Source organism: Furipterus horrens, unplaced genomic scaffold (genome assembly GCF_987537825.1).
Source record: "Furipterus horrens unplaced genomic scaffold, mFurHor1.1.pri manual_scaffold_4, whole genome shotgun sequence".
Lineage (NCBI taxonomy): Eukaryota > Metazoa > Chordata > Mammalia > Chiroptera > Furipteridae > Furipterus > Furipterus horrens.
The window spans coordinates 90383596-90399680 of record NW_028327174.1 but is presented as its reverse complement, the minus strand read 5'-3'; the positions used below and the strand labels follow the sequence as shown (position 1 = coordinate 90399680).

The following is a 16085-nucleotide window of genomic DNA, read 5'->3' as shown; positions in this document are numbered from 1 at the left end:
TATCTGATCTATTACCCGCCAGCCTAGTGAGCATATGATTTAATAAAGGAAATGCGATGCATGTAGCTATAATAAAAGTAGGACACATGTATCTGTAATAAAAAGACACTCTTTAACAACATAATCAATAAAATATACTTAAAAAAAAAGACACTCTTAACTATAATAAAACAAGATGCACATCACTATCATTAAAAAACATAGTATGACAGTGCCAAAGGAAATATTTGGAGATTCAGGATAGGAAGAGACAATATCCAGCTCCTTCTGCATCAGGGCAGGGAGGGAATAGAAAAATTAGGGAAGTCTTCATGGAGGAGTTGGCCTTTGAGCTCAGAAAGTGGAGCTCTCTATTGGATAGGGATGCATATTTTAAGTAGAAGAGTCAAGGGGATTCAATCTGGGCCCAGTGTTCACTGGACCTTGAATGTCAAGCTGATAAGTTGGGTGTTCATCTGTCACTCAACCGGGTTCACTCTCAGTCATGTTAGTGGATGGCATGGGGATGGTAGACCTGCTGAGTTCCTCTTTATCCGAGAATGCCTTCCACGCTGTACTGGACAGAACAGACATGGTAACAGGAAATTGAAGTGCAAGATGAGTGAAGAAATTGTGTCTGAGCATATAGATGCTATCGGTCTGCTTAATGATTCAGAAATGTTTATGCATTCAGCTGAAAAGTTTTAGATGAGATGGCCAAACCATTACCAGAGATTGTGAGCTGGGGAGAACTAAAGACATGCATGATTGTTAAAGGTGGGCAAAGACAATTTTGTTTGTTAGCAAGGAGAGGTTCCAGTGCCCCAACTACATGCCAATAAGCTTAATGTGGAGCCCACATTGGATTTTAAGAAATATTTGTAATTGTGAGTTATGAGTACTGAGAAAAATAAACAATGATTCTTAGGAGAATGGTGGGTAGCATGGAAAATATGTCATGGTAGATCAGCCTAATTTTCATTTCTTTTTTCACTTTCATTTTCTCTTTCTCTTCTGGATGAGAGGTGATGTTATAATCTTTTCAGGAACACATTTGACAACATTTTTTTCCCAATTTTTCAATTATATATTTTTATATTTTAGATTTTTATTCTTATCCTTCCACACCCTCCCCTTTGGCAGTTACCAGGTTGTTCTCTACATCTAAGGGTCTGTTTCTATTTGTTTGTTTGTTTATAGATTCCACATATGAAATATCATATGATATTTTTCTTTCTGTGTCCAACTTCTTTCTTTGTCTTTTTTAATTTTATTTTTTGATTTTTCAATTACAGTTGTCCCGTTTTTCCCCCATTGCTCCCCGCACCCAGCCCACCCCTTCTCTCGCAATCATATCCCTCCCTGTTGTCCATGTCCATGAGTCATTTATACACGTTCCTTGACTAAACCCTTCCCTTACTTATCCCCCTTCTCTCCCTCCTCCCTCCCCCCTATTGACTGTTATTCTGCTCCTTGTCCTACTTAGTTCATTTGTTTATGTTGTTCTTTAGTTTCCTGTATTAGGTGATATCATATGGTATTTTTCTTTCTTTGCTTGGCTTATTTCACTAAGCATAATTCTCTCTAGTTCCATCCATGTTGTTGCAAATGGCAGGAGTCCCTTCTTTCTCTCTGCTGCATAGTATTCCATTGTGAAAATGTACCACAGTTTTTTGATCCATTCATCTATAGATGGCACTTAGGCTATTTCCGACACTTGGCTATTGTAAACAGTGCTGCTATGAACACAGGGGTGCATAAGTTGTTCTGAATTAGGGTTTTAGGATTTTTCGGGTATAATCCTAACAGTGGAATTGCTGGTTCAAAAGGCAGTTCCATTTTTAGTTTCTTGAGGTAATTCCATACTTGAGGTAATTCCATAGTGGCTGCACCAGTCTGCATTCCCACCAGCAGTGCAATAGGGTCCCCGTTTCTCCACATCCTCACCAGCACTTGTTGTTTGTTGGTTTGTTGATGATGGCCATTCTCACTGGTGAGAGGTGGTACCTCATTGTGGTTTTTATTTGCATCTCTCTGATGGCTAGTGATGTTGAGCATTCTTTCACGTGTCTATGGATCTTCTGTATGTCCTCTTCGGAGAAGTGTTTGTTCAGTTTCTTTGCCCATTTTCTAATTGGGTTGTCTGTTTTCTTGATGTTGAGTTGTATAAGCTCTTTATATATTTTGGAGATCAGTCCCCTGTCTGAGATGTCATTGGCAAATATGTTTTCCCATATGGTTGGTTTCCTTTTCATCTTGCTGATGTTTTCTTTTGCTGAGCAGAAACTCTTTAGTTTGATGTAGTCCCATTTGTTTATTTTCTCCTTTGTTTCTCTTGCCTTAGGAGATGTATCCGTGAAAGTATTGTTACATGGGATATCTGAAATTTTCCTGCCTATGTTTTCCTCTAGGACTTTTATGGTGTCACGGCTTACATTTAAGTCTTTGATCCATCCTGAGTTTATTCTCGTGTGTGGTGTAAGTTCGTGGTCTAGTTTCATTTTTTTCATTTCCCTGTCCTGTTCTCTCAGCACCATTTGTTAAAGACACTCTTTTCACTCCATTTTATGTTCCTTCCTCCTTTATCAAATATTAGCTGACAGTATAGTCCTGGATTTATTTCTGGACTTTCTATTCTGTTCCATTGTGCTATATGTCTGTTCTTATGCCAGTACCAGACTGTTTTGATCACAGTGGCTTTGTAGTATTGTTTGATGTCTGGTATTGTGATTCCTCCTGCTGTGTTCTTCTGTCTCAAGATTGCTTTTGCTATTTGGGGTCTTTTTTGGTTCCATATGAATTTATGGAGTATTTGTTCTATGTCTGTGAAATATGTCATTGGTATTTTAATAGGGGTTGCATTGAATCTGTAAATTGCTTTGGATAGTACGTCCATTTTGATGATGTTGATTCTTCCCATCCAAGAACATGGTATTTGCTTCCCTTTATTTGTATGTTCCTTAATTTCTTACTTCAATGTTATGTAATTTTCAGAATACAGGTCTTTTATCTCTTTGGTTAAGTTTATTCCGAGGTATTTTTTTTCTTGTTGCTATAGTAAATGGTATTTTCTTTTTTGTTTCTGTCTCTGATATTTTATTGTTGGTATACAGAAATGCCTTAGATTTCTGTATATTTATCTTGTACCCTGCTATTTTGCCAAATTCACTTATTAGGTCAAGTAGTCTTTTGGTGGAGTTTATAGAGTTTTCTATGTATACTATCATGTCATCTGCATATAATGATAGTTTTACTTCTTCTTTCCCTATTTGAATGCCTTTTATTTCTTTTTCTTGTCTGATTGCTGTGGCTAGGACTTCCAACACTATGTTGAATATGAGTGGAGAGAGTGGACATCCTTGTCTTGTTCCTGGTTTCAGGGGGAGTGCTTTCAGTTTTTGTCCATTGAGTATGATGTTGGCTTCAGGCCTCTCATATATAGCCTTAATGATGTTAAGGTATGCTCCCTCTATTCTCATTTTATTGAGTGTTTTCATCATAAATGGGTGTTGTATTTTATCAAATGCTTTCTCAGCATCTATTGATATGATCATTTGATTTTTGTCTTTCATTCTGTTTAGGTGATGTATTATATTTATTGATTTGCAAAATTTAAACCATCCTTGCATCCCTGGGATGAATCCCACTTGATCGTGGTGTATGATCTTTTTGATGTATTGCTGGATCCTGTTTGTCAATATTTTGTAGAGAATTTTAGCATCTATGTTCATCAGTGATATTGGCCTGTAGTTTTCTTTCTTTGTTGTGTCTTGACCTGGTTTTGGAATTAGGGTAATACTGGCTTCATAGAAAGAGTTTGGGATTTTTCCCTCTTCTTGGATTTTTTGGAATAGTTTGAGGAGGGTAGGAGTTAGTTCTTCCCTAAATGTTTTGTAAAATTCGCCAGTGAAGCCATCTGGTCCAGGCCTTTTGTGTGCTGGGAGATTTTTTATTACTGTTTCAATTTCATTCTTTGTTATTGGTCTCTTCATGCTTTCTAGTTCTTCTTGATTCAGTTTTGGAAGATTATATGTTTCTAGAAATTTATGCATTTCTTCTAGGTTGTCAAGTTTCTTGCCATACAGTTGTTTGTAGTAATTTCTTACAATCCTTTGTATTTCTGTGGTATCAGTCGTGATTTCTCCTTTTTCATTTCCGATTTTCTTTATTTGGGTCTTCTCTCTTTTTTCTTGATGAGCCAGATTAAAGATTTGTCGATTTTGTTTATTTTTTCAAAGAACCAGCTCCTAGTTTAGTTGATCTTTTGAATTGTTTGTTTGGTCTCTATGTTATTTAATTCTGCTCTGATCTTGATGATTTCCTTTCTTCTTCTTGCCCTAGGCTTTGTTTGTTGTTTTTGTTCTAGTTCTTGTAGCTGTAGGGTTAAATTTTTTATTTGAGATTCTTCTGTCCTTTTCAGATATTCCTGTATTGCTATGAACTTCCCTCTTAGAACTGCTTTTGCTGTGTCCCATAGGTTTTGGGCTGTTGTTTGTTCATTATCATTAGTTTCCAGAAATTTCTGGATTTCTTCTTTGATGTCATTGTTAATCCATTCATTATTTAATATCATGTTATTCATTCTCAATGTGTTTGGATATCTTTGAATATTTTCTCTGAGGTTGATTTTTAGTTTCAAGGCATTGTGGTCTCAGATGATGCTTGAAATAATTTCAATTTTCTTGAATTTGTTGAGGCTTATTTTGTGTCCTATCATGTGGTATATCCTTGAAAATCTTCCATGTGCATTTGAAAAGAATGTATATTTTGCTTCTTTGGGGTGAAAAGTTCTATATATATCAGTTAAGTCCATGTGGTTTAGTGTGTTGTTCAGTGCCTCAATATCCTTGGTGTTTCTTTGCTTCGAAGATTTGTCTATTGTTGATAATGGAGTGTTAAAGTCCCCTACTATGATTGTGTTGGTGTGAATATCTTTCTTGTGGTCTTCTAGTATTTTCTTTATGTATTTGGGTGCTCCTATGTTGGGTGCATATGTTTATCTGTGTTATATCTTCTTGATGGATTGTTCTCCTAAGTATTATGAAATATACTTCTTTATCTCTTTTTATTGCCCTTGCTTTAAAATTCGTTTTGTCTGATATGAGTACTGCTACCCCAGCTTTTTTTCATGTCTGTTTGCTTGAAATTCTTTTTTATATCCCTTTACTTTCAGTCTGTGTAAATCTTTTGTTTTGAGGTGTGTTTCTTGTAGACAGCAAATATGTGGGTCCTGTTTCCTTATCCATTCCGCTACCCTATGTCTTTTAATTGGAGCAGTTAATCCATTTACATTTAAGGTTATTATTGACATGTATTTATTCATTTCCATTTGTACCTGTGTTCCTCTCCTCTTTTTTTCTTCTTTTTCTTAAAACATTCCCTTTAGCATCTCTTGCAATGCTGGTTTGGTGGAGATGTATTCTTTTAGTCTTCCTTTGTCTGGGAAACTCCTTATTTCACCTTCCATTTTGAATAAGAGCCTTGCTGGGTAGAGTATTCTTGGTTGTAGGCCTTTGTTTTTCATTGCTTGAAATATTTTTGACCATTCCCTTCTGGTTTGTAGTGTTTCTGTTGAGAAATCGTCAATAGCCTTATCGGAGCTCCCTTGTATGTTATTTGCTGTTTTTCTCTTGCTGCTTTTAGGATTCTCCCTTTGTCTTGAATGTTGCCATTTTAATTATGATGTACCTTTGAGTGGGTTTTTTTGGGTTCCTCTTCATTGGGACTCTCTGTGCTTCTTGAACTTGCATAACTTTTTCTCTCATCAAGTTGGGAAGAATTTCTGTCATTACTTTTCCTATCAGCTTTTCTATTCCTCATTTCTCTTCTTCTCCCTCTTTTATTTCGATGATCCTGATATTTTTTTTCTCATGGTATCCTGTAATTACCTTACATCTTCTTCATACTTTTTCAATCTTTTTTCATTTTGTTGTATTGTCTGGGAATTTTTTTCTACATTGTCCTCTAACTCACTGATCCGACCCTCTGCTTTGTTTAGCCTGCTTTTGATTGATTCTACCGTGTTTTCAGTTCAGAGATTGTATTCTTTATTTATTCCTGGTTCTTGTTAATAGTTTCTATGTCCTTTTTTATGCTGCTGTTGTTCTCCGTAATTTCCCTGTAATTTTCTTGGAGCTGCTGGTAACTTCCTTGAAGGTTGTCATAGTTGTTTTTGAGGTTGTTGAGTATATTGAGCTTCTTCACCACCATTGTTTTGCATTCTGTGTCTGACATTTGGGCTATGTCTATTCCATCTACCTCTCTTTCTGGGGATTCCTCTTTTCTTTTCACTGGGACGTTGTTTCTGCGTCTTACCATGTTGCATTCTTCTTGTTTGTTTTTGATTTTTGGATTTGTCTGCTTTGACTTCCCACCTTTGTGGTATGAGATTCTTTATAGGAGATCTGGGGGTTTCAGTGGCGCAGTCTCTTTGATCTCCTGAGCCTGATGTCCTTAGGGTACCGTTTATGTCATTTGTTTATGCTGCCTGGTTATATTTCAGATGCTCTTTGGTGGGATCTTCCCTCTGGCTAGTTGATTGAGAGTCACTCTGTCCACTGTGTCTTGAGTTCTATTGTGGAGATGCTGTTAAAAACATGAACACACAGCTCTGGCAGGAAATCCACACCCTCAAAAATATCCCCCACCCTCTCTCTCTCTCTATCATCAGCAAATGAGCTAGTATTAATATAAATGTAGAGAGATTAGGGCTTTTATACTATAGGAAGAATAGATAAGAGTAGTTTTTAAAGATGAAAAATATGATTTTTGAGAGAGGGGATGATAGATTAATAATAGTAGCAAGTAGTGTCAAGACTATGCAAGACAGTAGGTAATATTTACATTGTATGTTAATAATAATAAAAGAAAAAGAGGGAAAAATGCAGAATATAGTAGGAAAGTCGAATTGTATAGTATTAGCTTTATATAGTAGTTATATTCTATTTATTTAGAGTGAAAAGGAGGCTAAACTAGACAAACAAAGAATAAAGAGGAAGGATAAGAAGGAGAGATGGTATGAAACAAATTAAAGAGTATTAGAAAATATTTTTAAATAAAAGTAAAAATTAAAATAAAAAATAAGAAATTTAAAAAAATTAAAATAAAATACAAATAAAAGAACTAAAATAGAAACAAAAATTAAAAATAAATACAAAAGGAAAGTTTTTACTCAGTTCAGCCTTTGTGTGTCGTCTTCTTTTTCTGGATCCACAGCTGTTTTAATGAGGTGGGCCAGAGGTTCCTGATCCTTGCAGCAGCAGTGTGTACCTGTGTGCGGTGTTGGTCACGTGCCCAGATTACTCCCACGTACCCGCAGTGGCACGTGTATTGTTTTGGCACCTGTTGGAGCCAGCCCAGGTGCTTGTGCGTGTGCACGTGCAAATGCAAGGTGGCCTGCGTGCTAACCTCAGGTCTGCCGAGCCGCGCCCTGGGAGTTGGTCTTTTGCCCCTTGGGGTGGGGCCCCAGACACTTGTGCAAGTGAGTGTTTGTGAGTCGCAGCTGCCCGCTGTTCCCGCACCAACCTGGGCGGCATGAGCAGAGCCCGCACAAGTGGGCTGTGCTCCGGCCTGGCCCCCACTGTGGCTGGCCAGGGGTGTCTGTGCATAGTCTTCTGAGTGCCCAGCGGACTCTCCCTGCACCCATTGGGGCATTGATCTTATGTTTGTTGGGGTGTGTCCAAGGGGCACCTGGATGCGTGGCCAGCGACCTGTCTATGCGCCTGGGGCAGTAGATGAAGGCACTTCCCTGTGTGTGCCCGTGCGACCCAAGAGGAGGGTTGGGGAGTGGGCAAGTGCGCTTCTGCGCCTGCGCTCCTCAAGAATGTCCTACCACCCCCAACCTTTCCTCCCCTCTCCGCAGCACACAAGAGAAAAATATAAAGGAAAATTACATTCTCACATGCACAGCAGTACGCTGTTTCTTGTCTTTCAGTGCCAATGGCACCTGGCACAGTCCTGGCTCTGCCAGCGGGCAGAGATCCGCTCTCCTCCCGATTCCTCTCTGGGGAAGCCTGTGGTCACCAAAAAGCCTTTGTGTACTTCTAGCCGCAGCTCAGGGAGCCAACCCAGTCAGAAATCCCTTCTCATCCCTTTTTCTTCTGCTATCCTCGCCAAACAGGTCATTCCCAGATGGTTTTTCTCTAATCCAGCAGTGCCAAGGCTTGACTCCTGCCAGTGTCCAGCTGCTCACTGAGATGTTCTGCCTGTCATTAGTCCAAACTACAGATGGGTCTCAGGAGCCTGAAAGCGCAGCCTCCCCTCACTCCTCCGCCATCTTCTCCTTTCTGTGTCTGACTTATTTCACTTAGCATAAAACCATCTCAGTCCATCCCTGTTGTTAAAAATGGCAAGATTTCATTCTCTTTTATTGTTGAATAATATTCCACTGCTATCTGTATATCTATATATCTATCTATATTATAAAAGAAACTTTGAGTAATAGCCAAGGTATGGAAGCAACCTAGATGCCATCAATAGATATATGAATATTACATACATCACAGATACAATATTTCACATCTTCATTATTCATTCATCTATTGATGAACATCTATGTTGCTTCCATATCTTGGCTATTACTCAAAGTTTCTTATGACGTTCTTGTGGACAAGATTGGACACGTGCAGTGGCTGCAGGCCTGGTGGGTGAGGAGTGCCTGTGTGAACTTGCTCAATGAAGGCTGATAAGCAGATGAGGAGCATCATGGAGTTAATTCTCCTACCACCAATGCTGTCACTTCATCCCCTGCCCTTTTCTGCTGACTTTGGTATTAGTGACATGAAGGATAATATGGAAGGTGCACTTACCTCTTTGTAGATAGTATGAAAACAAAATGGACTGCATATATTTAGGATGAAAAATGAATAAGATAGGACAATGGGCCTAGACCAGCAAGATGAAGTTCAAGGAGTGTATTTCTTATTGTCCTACCAATGGGTGCTAAAAGCCCATTATGTGTACTTTAGGAATAACTCATATAGTACTTGGTATTTTATTTGATGATATGGAATTAACAGGGTGATATACATGCTCATGAAGAGGTCACTCTCTTAGATTGTGTGGTGTGTGTAGTTTTGCTCATGACTACTGAGAAGAATTCATTTGTTTCTTTCTTCCAGCCTTGACAATTCAAACCAAAAAGGGCTCTTAGTTTCATGTTTCTAATTCTGCCCCCAGAGACTTAGAGATGCCTATTTCTGTAAATGGCACATGTCTATGAAAATGCTTGCTGTCCCTGACTTTCTGGGACACCTGTTTTCTGACCCAGGGAGCACAATGTTTTTGTAAAGTGCTGTCTTATTGATTTACCTGCATACTTTCTGTATTTGTGCCTATAGGACATGTGTATCTTCAAGAAAAACAATTAAAATTGAATAAGGAAAGAATATAAATACAGAGGGGGTGTTTCTTGAGAATTTGCTTTGTAGTCAAGGAACCAAGGCTGGGATCAAAATAACAGCACCTTGGTTAGGCTTAATATTGGGCTCAGGCCTGGTCCTGGGGTACCACTGGCTTGATGAAGTCAGGCCCGGAAGGAAACATAGAAGGCGAAGAAAATCATTGAGACAGGGATGAAGGACGTAGGGAGGATAAGGGCCATGAGTGCAACATGGGAAGAACAGAAAAGCAGTATGGCAGGGAAGCAAGTGCACACGTGTGCAGGCATGTATATGTGGATAGATTTATGTGAACATGGGAATGACCTAAATCAGTATGTTAATGTGTCTTGTGGAGAGGAAGAGAAGGGTCAAATAAAAGGAAATTGAATTTAAATTTGCTTTTCCTGTTTTATGAGAGCTTTCTCTCCTTTTTTGATTTCTGACAAGAAATCAGCTTATAGGAAATGATCTCATTTATGTGAATAGTACATGCTTATGTTTAGGTGCAAAAGTAATGAGAGGAAAAGAGAGCTCTATCAGCTGAGCATTTAGGGATGCCTGTGGCAGATTGTCAAGCAAAAAATTAAGTTGGGAAGGTGGGGGAGGGAGGGAGAGGAGCATGGGGGTAGCTGCAAGGTATTGGTGATTTTTCCATCCTTTGTGTTTCTGGTTCATTATTTTATAACATATATAGTATATGTACATATTGTTATGTATGAATATATGAAAAAACATATTACACAATGATGAAGGGAAGACAAGTGGGTTGCCATGTAACCTATTTTAGTAGAAACATCACAAAAGTCTCCCAATTAATGTGTACATATGTATGTATGCATGTTCACATGTGCACATGAACAAGTTCACATATGTTTGCAGAAATGAGGAGGAAGCTATAGAAGGCTATTCACTTTGAATCCCCATTTGGGAAATTAGGGGTGAGGCAGGACCTTGTTACTTTTAACTCTCTCATCCAGGGCTGAGTAGAATGCGTTGATAGTGTGGTAAAACAATTTTAGCATTGAATCAAATGGTTTACAGATGATCTATGAGTCCACTTTGATAGAAATTTAAATACTGTGTTGGATTTCAAGCTCTATAAGGACCGAAATAACACTGATCTTCATAACCCATTCAATCATTTTTTTCATTCATATTAAGGGCCTGATGCATATGCTAAGTATTAAAAATCTTTTATTTAGTGTCTTGCACATTTGAAGGTTTTTTAAAAATAAAACTATAAGATATTATGAAAGTTTGTCATAGAAGGACCTAATCTATTCTAGTGGATCAGGAAGGCTTCCTGGAGGAAGTACTTTTTTTTTTTTTTTACTGCAAACTAATACTTGGGTGGGGCTGGGGAAGAGTTCACATTCCATTTGGATGGAAGAGTCTGTACAAAGGCCCTGAAGCAGGGAGAAAGGGACATGGTACAGTGAAGACTGAGGACAGTGTGGCTGTAGCCTAGAGTGAGAGGGCGACTAGTGAGGAGGAGGCCAGAAATGGATGTAGGACTGGATCATGTAGACCTTGCAGGTTGTAATAGAATCCTCCAACTTTTTATTTTGAAAAATATCAAACCTGTACAAAAGTTGTGGGCACAGTAGAGTAGATCACCTAGGTTTTGAAGTTAATTTTGCTATAGCTGCATGCCCTCTCTCTCTTTCACACACACATGTGCACACATATTTTTCTCTGCTGAACCATTTGATAGTAAGATACAGACAACATCATGTAAAGAAGCACACCAGGTTCAAAAACGTATTTCAAAACCAAAGGTTATCTCTGATATGATCCCCATCCTATTATATACCCAAGAAAGTTAACACTGATAAAACACCTTTACCTAATATACAGTCTATATTTAAACCTCTAATTGTCCCAATAATGTACTCTGCTAACTTAAAACAAAAATAACAACAACAACAACAACAACAAAACAAGGTCCAGTCGAGGATCATGCACTGCATTTAGATATCTGTTGGCATTTTGGGCCAAGGTTAGGCCAGGTATTTTGTAAAACGTGCTTCAATTTGAATTTGTCTGATTATTTCCTCATCGTGAAATTCAGGTTGAACATTTATAGCAAGAATACTACTGGGTGATATGAAGCATGGAGAACTACCTAACCTCAGGAACACTGATGTCAGTTCACAGTATTGATGTTAAAGTCGATCATTTAATTAGGGAGGTGGCCACAAGTTTTCTGCATTGTAAAGATAGCATTTTTCTTTTTAAGAAATAAAGTTATCTGGAGGGTGGTACCTTGAGATTCTGTAAATATTCTGTTTCCCAACAATCTTTCACTCACTGTTTTTAGCAACTGTTGATGTCCCTCACACAAGATAATTAATTATAACTCTGGTTGAAATGGTGATTTTTCTAACTGTATAATTCTTCCTGTATTAGCTGGTAGTCTTCTGTGAAGAAGAGCCTAATTTTCTCCTCCATGCTTTTTAATCAGTATCAGTATGGACTTGTGGATTTTTAATAGTAAATTTAAAATGTAATGTGTTTATCATCCATTTCTAATGTTAATGAATTTCCCCATATTTGACCAGCAGGAGCCCCTATCTGAAAGGTTTTTGAGAAACTTATGGATTAAGTGAGTGAAATAATAGTATGAAAGTGATGAGTAAATTTGTGTTTACCAGACCTTTTTCTTCTGAGAGTCTCTCTTTGTCAATCTAACATGATTTATTTGTTTCTCTCTAGGTCTCATGGACTAATTGGCTCTTGTTCAGCAGGCTCCCACCGGAGAAATCATCCTGCTGTATAACTGCTCTGAAAGTGATTAAAAGCAGTATCTCAATGTGACATAGTCAGGGGGCAACGTGCAACTTAAGAGTTTCCTGTTAATCCCATAGCAGCTTAGAGGAAGCCACTTTCATGCAGGAGGGCTGCATGGCGAGCAGCCCCCATTGACAGTAGAAAAATGAGTATCCCATTGGCTCCTAAGAAATCATGTTACACTCAATTGCAGGACAACAGAAAGGGGGCAAAAAATAATAATGAGAGTGTCCTAAGTCTGGGTGATACAAACGCCAACCAAATCATGGTGGAAGTCAGTCCCTCTCATGACGAGTTTCAGGCATGTGACCTGACAGATGGAACTGGAAATGCAAATTCACATGTGCCAGAAAACAGTACCCATCTCCATAAGGAATTTTACCCACTTCAGGGTCTTGGGAAGGGGTTACAGGCTGACCCCAACAGCATGAAAGATTTTAAATTCTCTTCCACTATTCATGGGGAATTAAATGAAGAGCACACAGTGCAGAGAGGCACAGCTCTCCTGCAGACCTCGGGGAGTGTCCAGGGACCAAGTCTGGCATGCTGGAGGAATTCTATGGGTGAGGCCAGTCCAGATGTTTTGACTCCAAGGGATGCTGAAATTCTCCGGCATGCTCCCAAGGATAAATTGGCAAAGACCCTTGACAATGAGGAACTGAGAAGACATGCTTTGGAAAGGGCAAGCAGCTCTATTGTTGCAGTGGACAAGTTCATGAAGGAGCATGCTGGGAGCCTGATTATGCAGTCCCCACAGCCTGCCCCATTGGACTCCCCTGAAACCTTGGGTCATGAGCAGCCCAAGGGTGGTGAGGGGCTACAGAAGACAGTGACAGCCCACCTTGAAGAGACAGCTTTTCCTCCAGTGGACGTCATCTCACAGGGAAAGAGTGTACATCATCCTAAACCATCTACCTCAGAGACCAAGGAGACCACCTGCTTAGAGCCCCAGTCGGAGGGGGCACATGCACCAGGAGTTAGTGATGAGAGCACCCCACGTCCTGTCTATCCACAGTGTGCTCTGTCTTCAACATCCAAAGAAGTCCCAAGTAAGCCAGAAACACACCTGGGTGAGGAAAGGGGAGAGCCCAGGCTGGAGCTGGAATTTGTCCAGCCCTGGGTCGTGCAGGAATTAATGTCAGCCAGGACCAAGTGTCTGAGATGTCCCACAGAAGACAGTGTGTTACTCCAAGAGAGAAAGGAGGCAGGTGGGAAAGCACAGCAAGAAGCCACCACCAGGACAACCAGCAGTCTGCCCCACTGCAGTGTCCACCTGCTCGGTGTAGCAGGAGGCAGGAGTGTGCAGGACAAGAGTACTGTCCACCTGGGTGAGCAGGGTTCTCTTCAGAGCACTCCCAGATCTGGCCCTGCTTCCTCGCGAGCTGCTGATAATCAGCCCCCTGGCAAAATCTCACCAAGCGCAGCTAGGAAACTGGGTGAAACTTCACCCAGCAGCATTTCACCAGGTGATGGACAAGTCATTTTTGTTCCCAATGCCCCACCTGACAGCAGGCCCCCAGATGTTAGTGAGGAGAAAGTGGTGCGGAGCAGTGTGAGCAGGGACAGTGCTACAGTTTTTACTTCAGATCCTCCTGTTAGAGAGAATAAAACTGGGGTCCCCGAGCCCCTTAACCCTCAAAGCAGCAGCTCAGAAACAGGGGAAAGCAAAGAGGTCACTACATGTGTTGCTGAAAATAGGAACTTTCTAGAAAACGCAGTTAAGACTGAAAGTTACCCAGCAAGAACAGATTGTTTTCTCAGTATCCCAACGCCTGTACACACAGAGACAACTCTGAATGTGACCCACCAGCCAGCACTACCCAGTACCAGTTTTCAGGACTTGAGTATGTTAGGTGCAGATGCGGGGTCACCCTCAGCTGCCCCACCTCCCACTGACAGCTTGTGGTTGTTGAACACCTCCCTGAAAGTGCCTGACAAGAACACCTGCCCCAGTGTGATCCCCAAGTCTGTCTCCACACATTCTGAGGATTCACCTTCTGCACAGGAGGGACTGGAGAACCACCAGGTTGAAAGAACAGAAGAAAGGACAGAACCCAAGCCCATCATTTTGCCCAAGCCCAAGCATGTGAGGCCGAAGATCATCACCTACATCAGGAGGAGTCCACAGGCCCTTGGCCAGGTGGACACTTCTCTGGTTCCAGTGGGGCTTCCTTACACTCCGCCCACATGTATCACGCCTCTTCCCAAAGAGGAGAAGGTCACAGGGGGTGACCTGAAGCCAGCTGCCAGCCTCTATGAGAAGTTCAGGCCAGACTTGCAGAAGCCACGTGTCTTCAGTCCTGGATTGATGGTATCTGGGATCAAACCCCCAGGACACCACTTCAGTCAAATCAGTGAAAAGTTTTTGCAGGAGGTAAGAGAATGTCACTGTGATACGATCTATAAGTTGAATACCCTAAACTTTGTCACATATTTTCAATTAATTATGAAAATAGAATATTCTTCCTTGCAGATTTTGATGGGTACACTTGTACAGAAATGAATGTTTTTAATAGAATAAATGGAAAAGTTTGATAATCATAATGAGTTGGATCTACCATGTGAGGTGACTCATTTAAATTCCATGTGATATAATACACATGAAGTTAGATAAGCATGCATTTAAATTGGTTTCCATGTTTAAATAAGTAAGCATAATTCTTCTATCAGCCAGGTCAGTGGTAAAAAAAATCAGAAATACATTGTCCAAATTGGTCAAACTTCATCCTCTGAGGGTAATATTTCCTTTATGGGACAATCTCATATTCACTCATGTAAAAAACGCAGTGAGTTGAAAATAATGTGTTAGGCTTGGGCTCTTTGTTTTAAGTCATAATAATAATTACTACTAGCATTTAGATGAGCACTATGCCTTGGGCTCACGTAACATATTTAATCTTTGTCAATCTTTAACAATCCTTACTGTAATTCCCTGGAGGTTGGGACTTCTGTTTTTATCATTGTATAGATGAAGAAACAGATGTGGAGAGACCTGAATAACTCACCTATGGCCACAGAACAAGGGCAGCCCTGAAATGCTCCCCTAGGCCTCACTGTTTCCTCATGGTACTCCCCTCTCTCTTAGTACCTTGGTGCTATGGCAAATCATCCTCCCAGAACTCATGAAGAAGATCAGTCTCCTGAAGCAGTCTCCTGGCAGGCAGAGTGATCAGTTAGAAGGAAAGTTGGCTCAGATCACTCCTCTCCCTAACACCCTTCAGGTCTGCCCAGGTCACTCAGACACAGGCTGGAGCCTGTAGGATGGCTCTTCACCTCCCAACTGCTGCTGCTTCCTCCACTCTTCCTCTCTTACCCCGCTGCTTCAGCCTTTTGCACTTCCCTCTGCTTGGAGTGCTCTTCCCCCAGATATCTGAATGACTGTCTCCTTCACTTTCCTTAGGTCTCTTTTCAAATGTCACTTCATTAGAGGCCACCTTTCCTCTGAAACCCTTTCTCCAGTTTCTTTCTTCTTAGCACTTATCTCCCCTGACTGCATTAACTAGAAAGTGAAGTCCATGAGAGTAGGGACTTTTTCTGTCTTTTGTTCCCTACCATGACTCCAGAGTTCATAACAGTGCTTGGCATAAATATGTGCTCAAGAATGTTGAATGGTAACTGGGCTATGAATTCACATATGCTGAATCCAAACAGAAGTCAACCAATGCTCCCTAGAGATAGAATAATTGAGTCCAAAGTTGAACTCTAGCTTGATTGACTGTATCAACATTTTTACAAACTGTATTGATCATAGCAGGTGTCATCTCTGATATAGAGCAAGCAGTCAATCCATTCTCAGCAGCAGATCTTGACTGAGGCTAGCACTGACTAGTTGCCCCAGCAAGTTGACCGTGTGGCCTGTTGCGGTGCCAGCTGTCAGCACCAAGTCACACTGCTCGCTCCTGTCTCTGACTGGACCTGCTGGAAAGGCTTCCCCGT

The 16085-nt window shown here is 40.4% G+C and overlaps 1 protein-coding gene across 2 annotated transcripts in view; it reads left to right on the top strand.

Annotated features, from left to right (window-relative positions):
- Positions 1–12280: 12280 nt before the first annotated feature.
- MTUS2 (microtubule associated scaffold protein 2) overlaps positions 12281–16085 on the top strand; it is a 447573-nt gene continuing 443768 nt past the window's right edge. For both annotated transcript variants that reach the window (XM_090273746.1, XM_090273747.1), the window contains exon 1: positions 12281–14523. In XM_090273746.1, coding sequence (XP_090129872.1) covers positions 12295–14523 — 2229 coding nt within the window. In that variant the 5' untranslated portion in view covers positions 12281–12294. The remainder of the gene's footprint in view (positions 14524–16085) is intronic.